This window comes from Cnephaeus nilssonii (genome assembly GCF_951640355.1).
Source record: "Cnephaeus nilssonii genome assembly, chromosome: 19".
Lineage (NCBI taxonomy): Eukaryota > Metazoa > Chordata > Mammalia > Chiroptera > Vespertilionidae > Cnephaeus > Cnephaeus nilssonii.
In genome coordinates this window covers 21,072,472-21,087,895 of record NC_137090.1, presented here as the reverse complement: position 1 = coordinate 21,087,895, position 15,424 = coordinate 21,072,472, and the positions used below count along the sequence as shown (strand labels likewise).

Sequence of the window (15,424 nt, the reverse complement as noted above, 5' to 3'; positions counted from 1 at the left end):
CCCAGGCCGAAAAACAACTTCTGTGCATGGGCCACAAAGTTTCAATCGCACTGTACGTGCGCGCACGTGGTATTTTGTGAAAGAGCCACACTCAAGGGGCCAAAGAGCCGCATGTGGCTCGTGAGCCTCGGTTTGCTGACCACTGGGTTAATCCATCACATTTCCTACATTTTAGCTGAGGACCACGTAAAATCAGGTTAAGAAACATACGAAGATTTTATCTGAACAAGTAATATGATTTTCTTTGAAAATTTTTCAAAAGCTTCACAAGAGATTTTTGTATTATTCATATTTTAAGGTTAAAGAAACAACTAACAATACAGATTATTTTGAAAATCTTTGGGAGAATACATTTTAACCTACTGATTTACATTATGCTCAATCCCATCAGCTCTGCTTTGAAGAAAAAGTAAAAACCTGAAGCATCTCAGATATTTCACAAAATTAAGAGCTTTTCTTGTAAATTGTAATTGAAATATTTTCTTTCAAATGAAATCATTTTAATTAGAATAGGTATGTGAAAAGTTGGTCCCCTGGGTTAGAGTGCAAGTGGTTAAAAAAATAAAAATAGACTATTTCCTGACGTGAAAATTATATGAAATTAAAATTTCATTGTCCATAAATAAAGTTTTATTAGAACACAACAGACATATCCATTTGTTTATGTATTATCCATGACTTCTTTTATACTACAACAACAGAGTAGTTGCAACGAAGACTGTATGGCCCGAAAGCTTAAAATATTTACTTTCTGGCCTTATCAAATTCAAATGAGTCTATTTTATTTCCTGTACACAATTTGAATATGAGGAAAGACTTAGAATATTTAAATATGTAAGATAACATAATAATGAGGCACCAGTTTTGGTCTATCAATAAAAATATTAGGAACTACAAGGCTACAATAAGACAGGCACTTTATTACATTGCTGTTAGGAATGTAAACTGGTTCATCTATTCTGCAAAGCAGTTTAGGAACAGGCATCAGGAGTCTCAAAGATCACTTTCATGCACGCTGTAAAGAATTCATAAGAACATAACACAATTTATTCAACCATTTTCCTATTGATAGCTATATGCACTGTTCAATATTTTATTATTAGGAACAATGGTATACATAACATTTTTATAAATCAACTGATGTTAAATCTATGGGAGTTACATTTTATGAGGAATGAAGTATTTTGTATAATCTCTGAGTTCCTAGGATATAAATCTAAAGGTGGGTTTGCTGGGTCACAGGTTAATACATTAAGCATCCAGCCTGTTTTGTTTTCCGGATGGAAAGTATAGCGTCAGTCACCGGTGACTGACTGGGCGCTTAACGTGTTAAGCACATCTTCAACTTTACTACGTATTACCAAAATTGTTCTCTAGAAAAATAACAATTTATTCCATGTCAACGCTTTTCAGGCATATTACTGTTGCCAATCTGATGAAAAAGAATGGCATCTGTTATTTTCAACTGTATTTCCCTAATTACTAGGAAGATTCAGGATCTTATTTATTGACCATGTTTCTTCTTTTATAAAATGACAGGTCGGATCCTTTGCCCAATTTTCTATGATAACATTTGTCTTCATTTGTTTCTTTTGTTTCATTTAGTAATTTAAAGGTGAATCTTATATATTCTTTTAAAAACAAACTTCTTCATAACCACTACGTTTCCTCCAAGGCTCCTTCCACCTTCTCAACTAGATCCAGTATTATTCCTCTCAAAGAAATACTGTAAATTCCTCTTACGGACACCACTGCCACAAATACACCTTAAAGCTGTAATGATGTCACTCCCCTCCAATAAATTCATATATAGCACAAAAATGTCTAAATTCCATAGTGTGGCTTTCAAAGCCTTCCATAATCTGTCCTCGACCAACATTTTCTGCCTATACCTCCTATATATACTCTGTGCACCAAATAAACTGGACTATTTGCCATCTCTCTCAAATACCCCCTTAGCTTTCTAATTCTCTGTCCTGAGCTATGCTCTCTAGCACCCATCTGTTTATCAGACATTCTTCAAGGAAAGCTCTTCCTTATAATATAACAAATAAATATAGCAAAAAATTAGGGGGGAATCACCATTTTGTAACCATAGAAATAATAAAATTGATTCAGGCAAGAATCATCAGTTGATGATAAATCCAAAGGGTGATAATTTATGAGGAATAGGCTATTTCAAAGTATCCCTCCTCCAAATTACTTATTGAAAAAATAAAAACCCTAACCAAGTAATCAAAATTAATATCAATAAGGGGCAAATACCATGTGCCTCCAAATTTGATGCCTTCAGAGAAACGCAAATTGAGAACATTCTATAAAATAACTAGTCTGTATTATTTTAAAATGTCAAAATGTTATTTGAAAATGTTCAATGCAACGAAAGAAAAAAAATTGATATATGTAAAAGACAAAGGCTAAGGACCTTTTCCGGATTAAAAGAGATTAGATATAATACTTGATTTTTGACCAAATCCTGAATTGGGAAAACACAAAGGACATTATTAGGAGAACTAATGAAATTTGAGAATGGACTATAGATTTAGAACATGTGCTGAACTTACTGAATGTGTGCTTAATTTACAGAAATAAAAGAGCTTTTATTCTAAGAATCCACATACATCCCTACCACATCAAAGGAATGCACCAATACATATACCTGACAAGGGGAACTGATAGGACTAACGTGCTGAAACACTAGAGAGCACTTAAGATGAAAATAAATTAATGCAGGGAATGTTCATAGAAACTGTCACCACTCACCTTACTTCAAGAATAAACACATGGATTTGGGTCCTCATGTGATTTTTCAATAAAGACTTCCAAGTCTCTAGTATTGACAGAAAACTATTTAACTGCAGAAGTGTTAGTTACCAATAAACAATTTAGATTCTTAGTTTTTACCAACAGTTCTAAAAACACACATTATACTGCCTTTTGAATTTTAAATACACTAATAGCTTTATTTAACGAACATTGAGCAACTACTATGTGCAAAGCACTGTGCTAGGTGCCATGAAAGATACAAAGATGAAAAAGACATAGTTCCTGCCCACAAAGAGCATATAATCTAGTGGGAGAAAGACAAATACACAAACAACTAGAATACAAGACAGTAAACAATAGAGTGGGCAAGTGTTGAATATGGCCTGAGTATGATATTAATTAGCCTCAAGGTTCCAATTTGAAACACTGGTGATATAATGTTGGCTGCTTTGAAAATCCCATTTCAAGGCAGCATAATACATGTTTAAATGGTCCTACCCAAGCAGCTGGAGGCAAGAGAGTAGGCCAGGTAGAAGAGCTGTTTGAAACACTGTCACAACTACATACATGATGCTGATACAAGTATGTAGAGACAGCTACAAAAAGAACATATATATATATATATCATCTGTCCTTTGGTTAATGGCTATAGCTACTGTTTTAAACAATATACTTTTATATAAAAAGGAATTTATATAATCCCAGAAAAATCAATTTAAGGATTAATATTAATTCAACAAAGAATACTGCCATAGGCAATTTTCTTATGTACTAGTTAAGTCTTTTCTCTAAATATCTATAAAGCTCTTTAGCAATTAAACAGACATCTAAATATTGCTGAATAAAAACCTCTAATGTTCAGCCTTCTGAAGGAAATGGTCAAATACCTGATAGCCTGATATAATACTATTCTAATGGCAAAAGAAGGCCTTAAAGATATTTAAGGAAAATAATTTTTAATGCTTCAATGCAAATGGAATACACACTGATTACATAAAATTCAATGTTCTTTGAAAATATCTCAACAACAGCATTTGATACCAGTTAAGGCCAGCAAAATTGAAGTGAGAAAAGTATCACATGTATTGTCTTTCATTGGTTTCATATATCATTGCCTATGACTATGGCAACCCAATCTTCTCTGAAAATTCCATCCATTGGTATTAATGAGTTTGATTTGCTTTTAGCCCATATGCTAAAAACAACTGCTGACCACTTCCTCTTGGTAGTGCTGTCTTACATAAATGGTAAAGTAGAAGCACATTTCATGGCTGCTTTTCCTACTTCCTGAATTGGAGGGTTCGCTGCTTAGCCTGTTCCCTTCAGTGTGTCACTGTGATCCTGGGACCTCTGCTGCTTTCTCTCAAGGAAACGAGCACGGGCATCTGATATGGATTTATCATCATTTCTCCTTTGCATTTTCTTTAGGACTTCTTTTGATATTCCATCTGAAAATGTTACAAATTAATCCAGTAAAACTTGAATTTTGAAATTCAGTGCTAGAAAGGTTAAGAGAAAGAGATGTCCTGATTTTTCAATGTTTAGGTAAAATTAAATTAAATTCTGCCCTTTCAAAAAAAAAAGATATAGTCTATGGCTAAAAAACAAGAGCATGGAGGCCAAAGCAGTCAGAAAAACTGACCCTATTCAAGCATTTATACACTACAGTTACACACTGCAACAAAATGTCTAGTGTCTAATGTTACTAAAAAGACTATTCTATCATCTTGGGCAAATTCCTCACCATTTCATTTCTCAGTGATGTTAAATAATATATAACTTGTTCCATCAATCAGCCTCAGAAAGCTTTACTGAAATGAAAAGCTTTTTGTATGTGTGAACTAAGAATTAAGCTTTCTGTCTTAGTTCAGTACCACACTGTTTGTGCCTCCCAATTAGGAACCTAACATTTCACGGAAAAATAAAAAAGAGATGTTCAGAGGAAATAACTCACAAAATTTTATAAACCAAATAAAAATAGTACAGTACTACTGGGAAGCAGTATGGCATAATAGCTAAGAGTAAGGACCACAGAATCAGGTTAGTTGATTCAGAATCCAGATTCATCAATTATGAGCTATGGGATTTTTAGCAAAGTATTGTACACTAGTAAGTACTTCTTCATATATAAAGTGGGAATATGTACTTACCTTATAGTTTATTATGAAAATTCCCCAATGGGGTAATGCAAGCTTTCAGTATATGATAAAAACTCAATATATATTATTAACAATGCTATTGGACAGAGGGGTTAAAAAAAACAAGATTAACTTTAAGGAAAGAAGGAAGTCAAAATAACGAAGTCTGAGACTCATGATAATTCTTTGCTTTCTGAGTAGATAGAGCCAGAATCTTTAATTCCTGTAACGATATTTCTGTAATTACATAAGAATTCGGACATTTATGTTTCCTGGACTATATAACCAAAACAAGTGATATACTCACCCTTGAGATGTTTTACATTTTCCTTATTTGTCCATCTCCTTCTTGCATCTTCTCTTGCTTCATGTCGGGCCACACTGCTCAAGTCATGTGCATTAAATTCATGCAACTTTGGTAACAAGTCTCTCACCCATTCATAGCGAATTGGACACACAATTCTTGCATAGACTTTGGTGGTAACTAATACCTCATGAAAAATGATCCATTCAAGTTTGGTTTCCTGTTCATGAAGCTGTACAAAAGAACTCACTTAGGGATGATAACTCAATAAATTGCCTTATTCCACGTTAGACCAACCAAATACTATTAGCCCAAACTCTTCTAAATTAATCCCTATATGCTTCAATCAGGATACAGAGACCAACTCAATACCTTTACAGCTTTATGTAATACTAGAGGCCCAGTGCACAAAATTTGTGCATGGGGGGAGGGTATCCCCTCAGCGCAGCCTGGACCCTCTCTAATCTGGGACCCCTCGTGGGATGTCTGACTGCCGGTTTCAGCCTGATACCAGGGATCAGGCCAAAACCAGCAGTTGGACAGCCCTCTCACAATCTGGGACCGCTGGTTCCTAACTGCTCACCTGCCTGCCTGCCTGATCACCCCTAACTGCCCCCCCCCCCCCGCCGGCCTGGTCGCCCCTTAGTGCGCCCTCTGCTGACCTGGTCGCCCCTAACTGCCCCCCTCTGCCAGCCTGGTCTCCCCCAAACTGCCCCCCCTACTGGCCTAGTTGCCCCTAACTGCCCCCCATGCCAGCCTGGTTGCCCCTAACTGCCCCCCATGCCAGCCTGGTCGCCCCCAACTGCCCCCCTGCCAGCCTGGTCGCCCTCAACTGCCCGCCCCCCCGCTGGCCTGGTCACCCCCAACTGCCCACCCCCTGCCGGCCTGGTCGCCCCCAACTACCCGCCCCCGCCGGCCTTGTTGCCCCTCACTGCCCCCCCTGCCGGCCTGGTTGCCCCACGCAGCCTGCTGTTCAGTGGTTTGGTCGTCTCTCACTAACCACCCTGCCAGCCTTGGCACCCCACGCAGCCTACTGTTCAGTTGTCTGTTTGGTTGTTTTGGTTGTGATGGCCCCTGGCTTTTTATACATTAGGATAGTTATATTATAAACTTAACTTCAAAGCAAAAAGTAGAAGACATCTATATCACTTAATCCAGCTGTGAGCCCGGCTTCTGGCTGAGTGGCGTTCCCCCTGTGGGAGCGCACTGACCACCAGGGGGCAGCTCCTGCGTTGAGTGTCTGCCCCCTGGTGGTCAGTGTGCGTCATAGCAACCAATCATTCCGCCATCTGGTCAATTTGCATATTAGCTTTTTATTATATAGGATAAGGTACTTACTGCTGAGGAAGGATGAATGTGAACTGGACTTCCACGCCCATCCATTGTGCAAAATGTTCTCCCAACAGATCTAAAATCAAAACAGAAATAAAAAGAAAGGATAAAGGCACTGATAGTACAACAAAGACATCAGTAGAGCACTAAATGAATAGTTATATGTTCTGCTACAAAGAGTACCATAAACAGGTTTAAGTTTATTCAATTGTCACTATTACTTCTCTACCAATTCATCTTAAACTATGAATGATATAACTGAAAGAGTCATTTAAGTATAAACACTTTTGGTTAACAAGTAGTAATATTAATAATATTTTACTTGTGTACTTTTTAAATACATTTTTTATTTATCTCAGAGAGGATGGGAGAGGGAGAGAGAGACAGAGACATCAGTGATGAGAATCTTTGATTGGTTGCCTCCTCCACGACCCCACTGGGGATCTAGCCTGAAACCCAGGCATGTGCCAACAGGGTATCAAACTGTGACCCCCTGGTTCATAGGTCGACGCTCAATCACTGAGCCAAACAGGCCAGGCAATAATATTGTATTTGTGCTTTAGATTTTCCAAAATACTTTCATAATAAAGGCTCAAAACAACCTGAGGTTTCTTTGTTTTGTTTTGTTTTAAAATATATTTTATTGATTTTTTTACAGAGAGGAAGGGAGAGAGATAGTTAGAAACATCGATCAGCTGCCTCCTGCACACCCCCCACTGGGGATGTGCCCGCAACCAAGGTACATGCCCTTGACCGGAACCGAACCTGGGACCCTTCAGTCCGCAGGCCGACGCTCTATCCACTGAGCCAAACCGGTTTTGGCCAACCTGAGTTTTGAGAGCCAATCACTTTAAGGTCAAAAATGAGATTTCAAAAAAAGCTAGCTTTCTAAAGGTCACAGAGCTAATGTATGGTAAAAGCAAGTCCCAATCATAGGTCTTCTGACTTAAACACAGTGTTATTTATATCTCTATTTAAAGATATAAATTATTTTCAGTATTCTAAAATCTGATAATTAGAACATCTCATGAATTTTTCTAATTCATGTTCTTAATTTCAAATTCTTATCCTCTTCTACACTTTCTTACATAAAATGTTATTCCAAAAACTTTTCAATATAACAGCCCTTGGTCAATTGTCATTACAATTGATTTCCTATACTACATTATATGTATTCCTATTATAACCCAGATCAGACAGCATTATAATTGTTTATATATCTGTATAATACAGTGTATATTTATACAGTACAAAAATATTTTTTACTTGAACCATTTTGAGAATTAGTTGCCAACTTTATGCCCCATCATTCCCAAATACCTGAGTTTACATTTCCTATAAACCAAGGACATTCTTTTACATAATCATAATACATCCAACAAAATCAGGGAATTAACACTAATATATTCCTAACATTTAATCCTCAGCCCCCATTGAAGTTTTATCAAATGTTCTAATAATATCATTTATAGCAAAAGGATCTGGTTCAGAAATCATGTATTGCTTTTACTTTGAATGTCCCGTTAGTCTCCTTCATTCTGGAATACTTCCCCAGTCTTTCTTTGACCTTCATAATCCTGACACCTTTAAAGATTATAGGCTAGTTATAATCAATGTGAGTTTGTCTGTTTCAGGATGATTACATTCAGGTTATGCATCTTTGGCAGGAATATCACAAAAGTGACACTGTGTTTTCATTATATCCTATCAGGAAAAACATGATTTTGATTTGTTTCATAAATAATAATGTTCACTTTGATTGTTTGACTTAGGTAGTATCTGCCAGGCCTTTCTAGTGAAAAGTTACTTTTTCCTTTGTAATTAGTAAGAATTTTATTGAGAGATGCTGCAAATAATTCTACTTGTCATTCAACATTTATTAATTTACTAAATTTATATGACTATAGACCCATGACTTCACATTTTATTCAGTGGGTTATATCACCCATTACTTTCATTTATTTTGATGCTCAAAATGTCCCTGCCTGCCTGCCTGATCACCCCTATCCAACTGATACCTCATGAAAAATGATCCATTCAAGTTTGGTTTCCTGTTCATGAAGCTGTACAAAAGAACTCACTTAGGGATGATAACTCAATAAATTGCCTTATTCCACGTTAGACCAACCAAATACTATTAGCCCAAACTCTTCTAAATTAATCCCTATATGCTTCAATCAGGATACAGAGATCAGTTGTGATCAGTTGGAGCCTATTCAAGCTGGCTCCTGTGTACTTCTGACATGGCCTCAGTCTTTGCTCATCACTTCTTTGCTCACTGGCAAAATAAGATGTTTTAGGCTCATCTTGTACTTTCCCAGCCCTATTTCTCCATAGAGGCGTGATTCCTTCATGTAGCAGATTATTTCCCAGTCAAGGTCTGGGCATTATGGTGTCATTGCTCCCAATCCATCTCAGAGATAGGGCACATATGTATATAAATATTTACACACATACAAATACATGTTTTATATATATTCACAGTAACATCCATTTTTATTTCCCTATCTATCCATCTAACTATTTTAAAAAACATAAGTTCACAATGATACCCTGAAGTTCCAACCCAACACCACAGAGCTCATTCTCATTTTCTCCCTTTCAATACTTCCAACTCCTTTCACCATTATTAATATATTTATGTGCTCAATTTCTCTGTATAAAATGAATCTCCCATCACCAACACTGTTATCCCTTTCCTTACAAAAATGCCCTCCTCACTCTAATACTGAAAAATTCCCATGTGAGTGCTTTCTCCATCCTGCTCAAGCCCTGGCACTCCACACCAACCTACCCTTTAGGGATGTCATCCTCAAACTTTTGGCTTTCACACCGCACACAGAGCAACCCCTCTGTAAAAAAAAGCCTTGTCACTCTGCTAAGGCACTGATACCCATGCTGGACAGCTGTCCTTCAGACTCCCCTACTGCCCCACTTGAGTTCCGATATCCCACTTGGAGCCACTGCAGCTTTCCCTGCACAAGTCACAATTATGAAAAGGGTCACTGTAATAGCTGATCATAATCACAGAGCTTAAATCAAATCATCAATCTTTAATATTAAATAGTTCAATATTGTAGTAAAATATACTAGCACTTCTTTACCCATCTCCCAAGCTCATATTGCTTACCTTCGAGCTACATTTTTGAAATAGCCTGCACAAAGACATCTTCGTAGTACTTCATGTTTAGGGCCTTCAAAGGTCTCTTTTGGAAAATCACTTTGCTATAGAAAGAATATAGAATATATATGTATGTATGTATGTATGTATGTATGTATACACACACACACAATGGTAAATCTCACAGAATAATTTAAAATATTCTTTTATTTTGAAAAATCCACATTTCTAAAAATTCTGTTTCTGGCCAATATAGAGTAAGAGGGACCAGATTTACCCTTCTGCTTGAAACAACCTAAATATGGACTTCCAAAATACTGTACATATACCAAGTGATAAGGAATAATGATCTCCAAGAAATAAAGGAAGAGTCCCAAAAAAGATGAACCCAAATAGGCCCACACCAAGATACATCATAATTAAAATGGCAAAGGTTAAAGACAAAGAGAGAATCTTAAAAGCAGCAAGAGAAAGTCAGTTACCTACAAGGGAGCTCCCATAAGACCGTCAGTTAATTTCTCAACAGAAACATTTCAGGCCAGAAGGGACTGGCATGAAATATCCAAAAGTGATGAAAAGCAAGGGCCTACAACTAAGACTATTTTTCCCAACAAGGCTGTCATTTAAAATTGAAGGATAAAGAGCTTCCCAGACCAAAAACCAAACAAACAAACAAACCAAAGCTAAAAGAATTCGTTACCACCAAACCAGTATTAGAAGAAATGTTAAAAGGCTCTGGCTGGGTGGCTGGGTTGGTTGGAGCATTGTCCCATACGCCACAAGGTTGCAAATTTGATTCCCAGTCAGGGCACATACTTAGGTTTTGAGTTTGATCCCAGGATGGGGTATATACAGGAGGCAACTGATTGATGTTTCTCTCTCACATTAAGGTTTCTCTCTCTCTCCCTCTCTCTAAAATCAATTAAACACACACACACACACACACACACACACACACACACACACACACACACATATATATATCCTTGGGTGAAGATTAAAAAAAAATGTTAAAGAATAAAATGGCAATAAGTACATACCTACCAATAATCACTTTAATTAAATGTAAATGGCTTAAATGCTCCAATCAAAGGACATAGGGTAGCTGAATGAAGAAGAAAACAAGACCCATATATATGCTGTCTACAAGAGACCCACCTCAGAACAAAATATACACAGAGTAAAAGTAAAAGGATGGTAAAAGATATTTCTTGCAAATGAAAATGAAAAAAAATAAAAAAACTGGGATAGCAATACTTAATATGTGACAAAATAGACTTTAAAACGAAGGCTATAGTAAGAGACAAAGAAGGATAGTTCATAATGATAAAGGGAGCAATACAACAAGATATAATTTTACTAACCAATGTTACCCCAATAAAACATTAAAAATAAAATAAATAAAGAAGGGAAATAAATGAAGTAAACCCAACAACCACCCCAGCATAGTCCACCTTGAAAGAGATTCTGGATCAAGGTGCAGAGAAGGAAAAACCCAAGTGGAATCCTGAAAACTCCCTTAGTTAAAGAGACAGAGCTGAGAATACAGGAAGACCAAAATGACTGGAGTTCACAGGCAGAGTTCGGGAGAGAAGAGACCTTTATAGAGAACTCCAGAGATCTGTGTTCAGCTGAGTACTGATTAGCACATGAATGTGAGGAAACTGACCAAGGGCAGGTAAAGGACCTCCTAGAAGGATAAGAGTTACAATGCTTGGTGCTCACACAGGGTTAGGAATGGCGGGTTATTACAAGCCAGACTAGAACATCTCATAATTTATATGGTTTTGGTAACTCCGAGGGTCTTATCCAAATGCTACTCAGGACAAAAGCAATCACCTGTTTAAGCTTCCTGATTAGGTCTCGAAGTTGAGCTTCAACACGAAATGCAGAAAATAAGCACCTCCAATGAATCCAATGTTTTTGGCACCAGGAAGCTGGAGCTCCACTGAAAAACAAAAATAATGGTATCTTGAAAATATCTTCTATAAGTGAAAGACAGTCTAACATCCTCATTTGTATTACAAAACTAGAAACTCAAAAGCAACTGTCAGCTCTTTTATGAGATCTATCCAATTACTGAAAAAGCACTTTAGCCCTAGCCAGTTTGGCTCAGTGGATAGAGCATCGGCCTGTGGACTGAAGGGTCCTGGGTTCAATTCTGTTCAAGGGCATGTACCTCGGCTGTAGGCTCAATCCCCAGTGTGGGCTGTACAGGAGGCAGCCAATCGATGATGTTCCTCTCTCATCGATGTTTCTATCTCTCTCCCCCTCTCTCCCTCTCTCTTTTTCTAAAAACAAAAAAAGGAAAGAAAAAGCATTTTAAGGAATTTAAAAAAACAATTAAATGTGGGTACCTCTGAGTGAATTAAAATTATTTGTAAGTGGATATTTTATACACATATGCTTTAACAAACAGCCAATCATTTTCTCATCTAAGGTACTTATATAGAACCAAAATTCTATAAGGTCATTTTCAGGAAAGGTTCAGGGAGAGAAAGAAAAACACTAATATCCTATATAATAAAAGGGTAATAAGCAAATTGACCCTAACAGCAGAACGACCTGGAACGACCGGTTGCTATGATGTGCACTGACTACCAGGGGGAAGACACTCAATGTAAGAGCTGCCTCCTGGTGGTCAGTGCGCTTCCACAGGGGGAGCGTCGCTCAGCCAGAAGCCGGCTCATGGCTGGCCAATGCAGCGGCGGTGGTGGGAGCCTCTCCTGCCTCTGCAACAGCGCTAAGGATGTCCGACCTAACGGTTGGGGCCTGCTCCCCTGAGGGCTCCCGGGCTGCTAGAGGGATGTCTGACTGCCAGCTTAGGCCCAATCCCCCAGGGGAGCGGGCCTAAGCCGGCAGGTGGACATCCCCTGAGGGATCCCAGACAGTGAGAGGGTGTAGGCCAGGCTGAGGGATCTCCCCAAGTGCACTGGTCCTCTAGTTATATAATAAATGCTTACTAAGTAACAGTCACCTGACAAAGAAGAATCTCACTAATGTTCACAAAAATACCTGAAGGTCAATATCATCCTGACCAAACCTTAACTGTCTAAAGTCACACAGTAATACATATTGGAGCTATATTTCAAACTGACAATTTCCAGTACAGACAACTCACATACCTTGATTTGCACTGCTCAAAAATGACAGCTAAAGTTGCAAAGTCATTAAATCCTCCAGCTTTAGCTGCCAATTCTCGATGTCTCTGTTCTGCTTCCTTCTGGTACTCTGGATCAACTAAAAGACAGTTGCAGAGGCAATTTAGTTCTACTTTATATCAAGGGTCCACATTCACTTTGTTTATTCAAGCTCATTAAAATCTGTCTCACCCTCTGGGGTGGAGTAAGGTAGAACTATATTACCTTTTCAAGGGGGCTCTTATTGCTCCCACAACTCCTTTTTCTCTTTTAACCACACTTCGGAGATGTTATCAGATATAGCAACATTACTTCTCCCAATCCATTTGCCTTTAAAATAGTATTTAATACACGTATTTATTTTTTAATTCACTTTTATCATGAGTAACCCATGCTCACAGTAAAAAAAAGTTACATAAAAGTTCAATGTTCTCCATTTTGTCACATTACGCACAAATCAATCCTCAAGGCTAACCACTGTTAATTATTTAATGTGTGTCCTTCAAGATATTTTCTATGCATATACAAGGATGTGCATTTAGTGATTTATTTTAACATAAATAGGATAGATGTTCGGAAACTTCCTTTATTTATTTAATAATGGCTTCATGTCAGTACAGATGGAATTATTAATTCTCAAAAATAGCCACTTTGTATTCCCCAGGAATATAAGAAACATAACAAAATTTAACCAGTCCTTATTTATTCAATTCACAATTATGGATAACTGGACAGAAAGGCCAAATATGTAGAACTAAACTACTACAAACTTTTTACTTTTCTTTTTTAACTTCATATTGAGGTATGACATGCATTCAGAAAACTACATAGGTCGTAAGTGTACAGCTCAATGAATGTTCACAAACATACCATACTTATGTACTCAATACCTTGATCAACACACAGAATCACCAACACCCCATAAGCCCTCTTTTTGCCCTTTTTCTAATAACAACCTGTACCCCTCAACAAAGGTCCTGACTTCTAACCCCAAAGAAGGGTTTGGCCTGTTTTTAAACTTTGTATAAATATACTTTATGTGTCTTGTTTCTTTTGCTCAACATTTCGTTTTTGAGACTTATCTGTTATTGACTGACTGGATCGCACACAGGACTGATGTGCTCTCTCACTGCCCAAGTTCCCCACATAACACTTCACCCAGGCTAATTTTCCTTCAGAGTTCAATTTTTCAAATTTCCCAAGGATTCTTCCTTCATTGTACCGCATCATACCACAATTCCTATTCCTTCAGTACACCCATCACACTGCATTTACCAGAGGCACCATGTTGCCTGGTTCTAGGAAGCAGCACTTGTATAGACTACACTATGAATCTCCATAGCAGCAGTTCCTGGTATTAGGAGGAAAGCGACCTGACTAAAGCAAATGCTCAGGAAGATATAAAGTCTTCCATCCTGCCCTGGCCAGTGTTCTCAGTGGTCAGCGCACTGGCCTACATACCAAAGGGTCTCAAGTTGGATCACCAGTCAGGGCACATGCAGGAGGCAACCAATTGATGTGTCTCTCTCACATAGATGTTTTCTTTCTCCTCTCTCTCTCTCTCTCTCTCTCTCTCTCTCTCCCTATCTCTATCTCTATCTCCCACATCCCTCCTCCCTTCCACTCTCTCTAAAAATCAATGGAAAAAATATCCTCAGGTGAGGATTAACAACAACAACAAAATATACATAATATACATATAAATAAAGTCTTCCATCCCAGGCTTTATGTAGCTTCCACCTGTTACCTAGGTAGCAACTGAAGAAAGCAGCTAGAGACAACAGGAGAGAAGATATAGTAAAGTTCTAACTTCACACACAGTTTGTACAGTCTCAGCAAGTTTATCCTCCTACTACACAAAAGTTTGACTATCCATCTTTAATTACTTAACCAGTAGACTTGTCATTTTCTTTTTCTTTTTTTTTTTCAGCCTCACGAAGATGAGGCCTCCAAAAATTGGATAAGAACTCCCAGCTTGTCCTGAGCAGACACAGAGCACAGACTTGTCATTTTCTTTATTTTCTTTCCCCAGATAGAATTCTATGATCAGTTTTATCTTGTGCAAATAGGTAGATGCTATTGAGGCAGAAATTATAAATAAAAAGCTAAAGCAGCAAAACAAGGCTGTATCAGCAAAACTCCCTTTGGGAAGATAATGCAATATTTTTCTATATAGCTATAAATCAGAAAACAAAACTATTACACAGAAAGGGTTTCAACAACAGTCCTCAGAGATGAAGTGGGGAAATAAAGTTATAAGTATCACATCCAAATAAAGAACCCTTTATTTCTAAAATATCACAATTAAAAACTTTAAAACCAACCCAATGTTATTTTAAATTTGTTCTATTTTAAGGCTAAGTTGTTTACCACCTAAAAGCCTCTCTCTCCATTGTCTGATTTCTAAAGCAATATATATAACAGCAGACACTGTAATACAGTTTACTACAGCAAAAAGAAAGGTTACTAAAAATGTTGACAATATCATCATTTTGATATTTAAAATCTTTATTCAATGTTAGATCTAAGAATACTAGCCAGTTTTACCAATAGGTATGTAATAAATTAAATTAGGTAATCTATGATGACTAAGAATCAAGCCAGAAACGGTTGCTTAACCTTT

At 37.5% G+C, this 15,424-nt stretch overlaps 1 protein-coding gene across 2 annotated transcripts in view; it reads right to left on the bottom strand.

The window, feature by feature from the left end:
• Window positions 1-607: 607 nt before the first annotated feature.
• DHX40 (DEAH-box helicase 40) overlaps window positions 608-15,424 on the bottom strand; it is a 41,798-nt gene continuing 26,981 nt past the window's right edge. Inside the window, exons 13-18 of one of the 2 annotated variants that reach the window (XM_079797849.1) lie at window positions 12,787-12,901; window positions 11,501-11,609; window positions 9,671-9,765; window positions 6,547-6,616; window positions 5,212-5,440; window positions 608-4,214 (exon numbers count right to left, since the gene is read on the bottom strand). In XM_079797849.1, coding sequence (XP_079653975.1) covers window positions 4,075-4,214; window positions 5,212-5,440; window positions 6,547-6,616; window positions 9,671-9,765; window positions 11,501-11,609; window positions 12,787-12,901 — 758 coding nt within the window. In that variant the 3' untranslated portion in view covers window positions 608-4,074. Of the gene's footprint in view, window positions 4,266-5,211; window positions 5,441-6,546; window positions 6,617-9,670; window positions 9,766-11,500; window positions 11,610-12,786; window positions 12,902-15,424 lie in introns of both variants that reach the window. The other variant, XM_079797850.1, reaches the window with a different exon arrangement.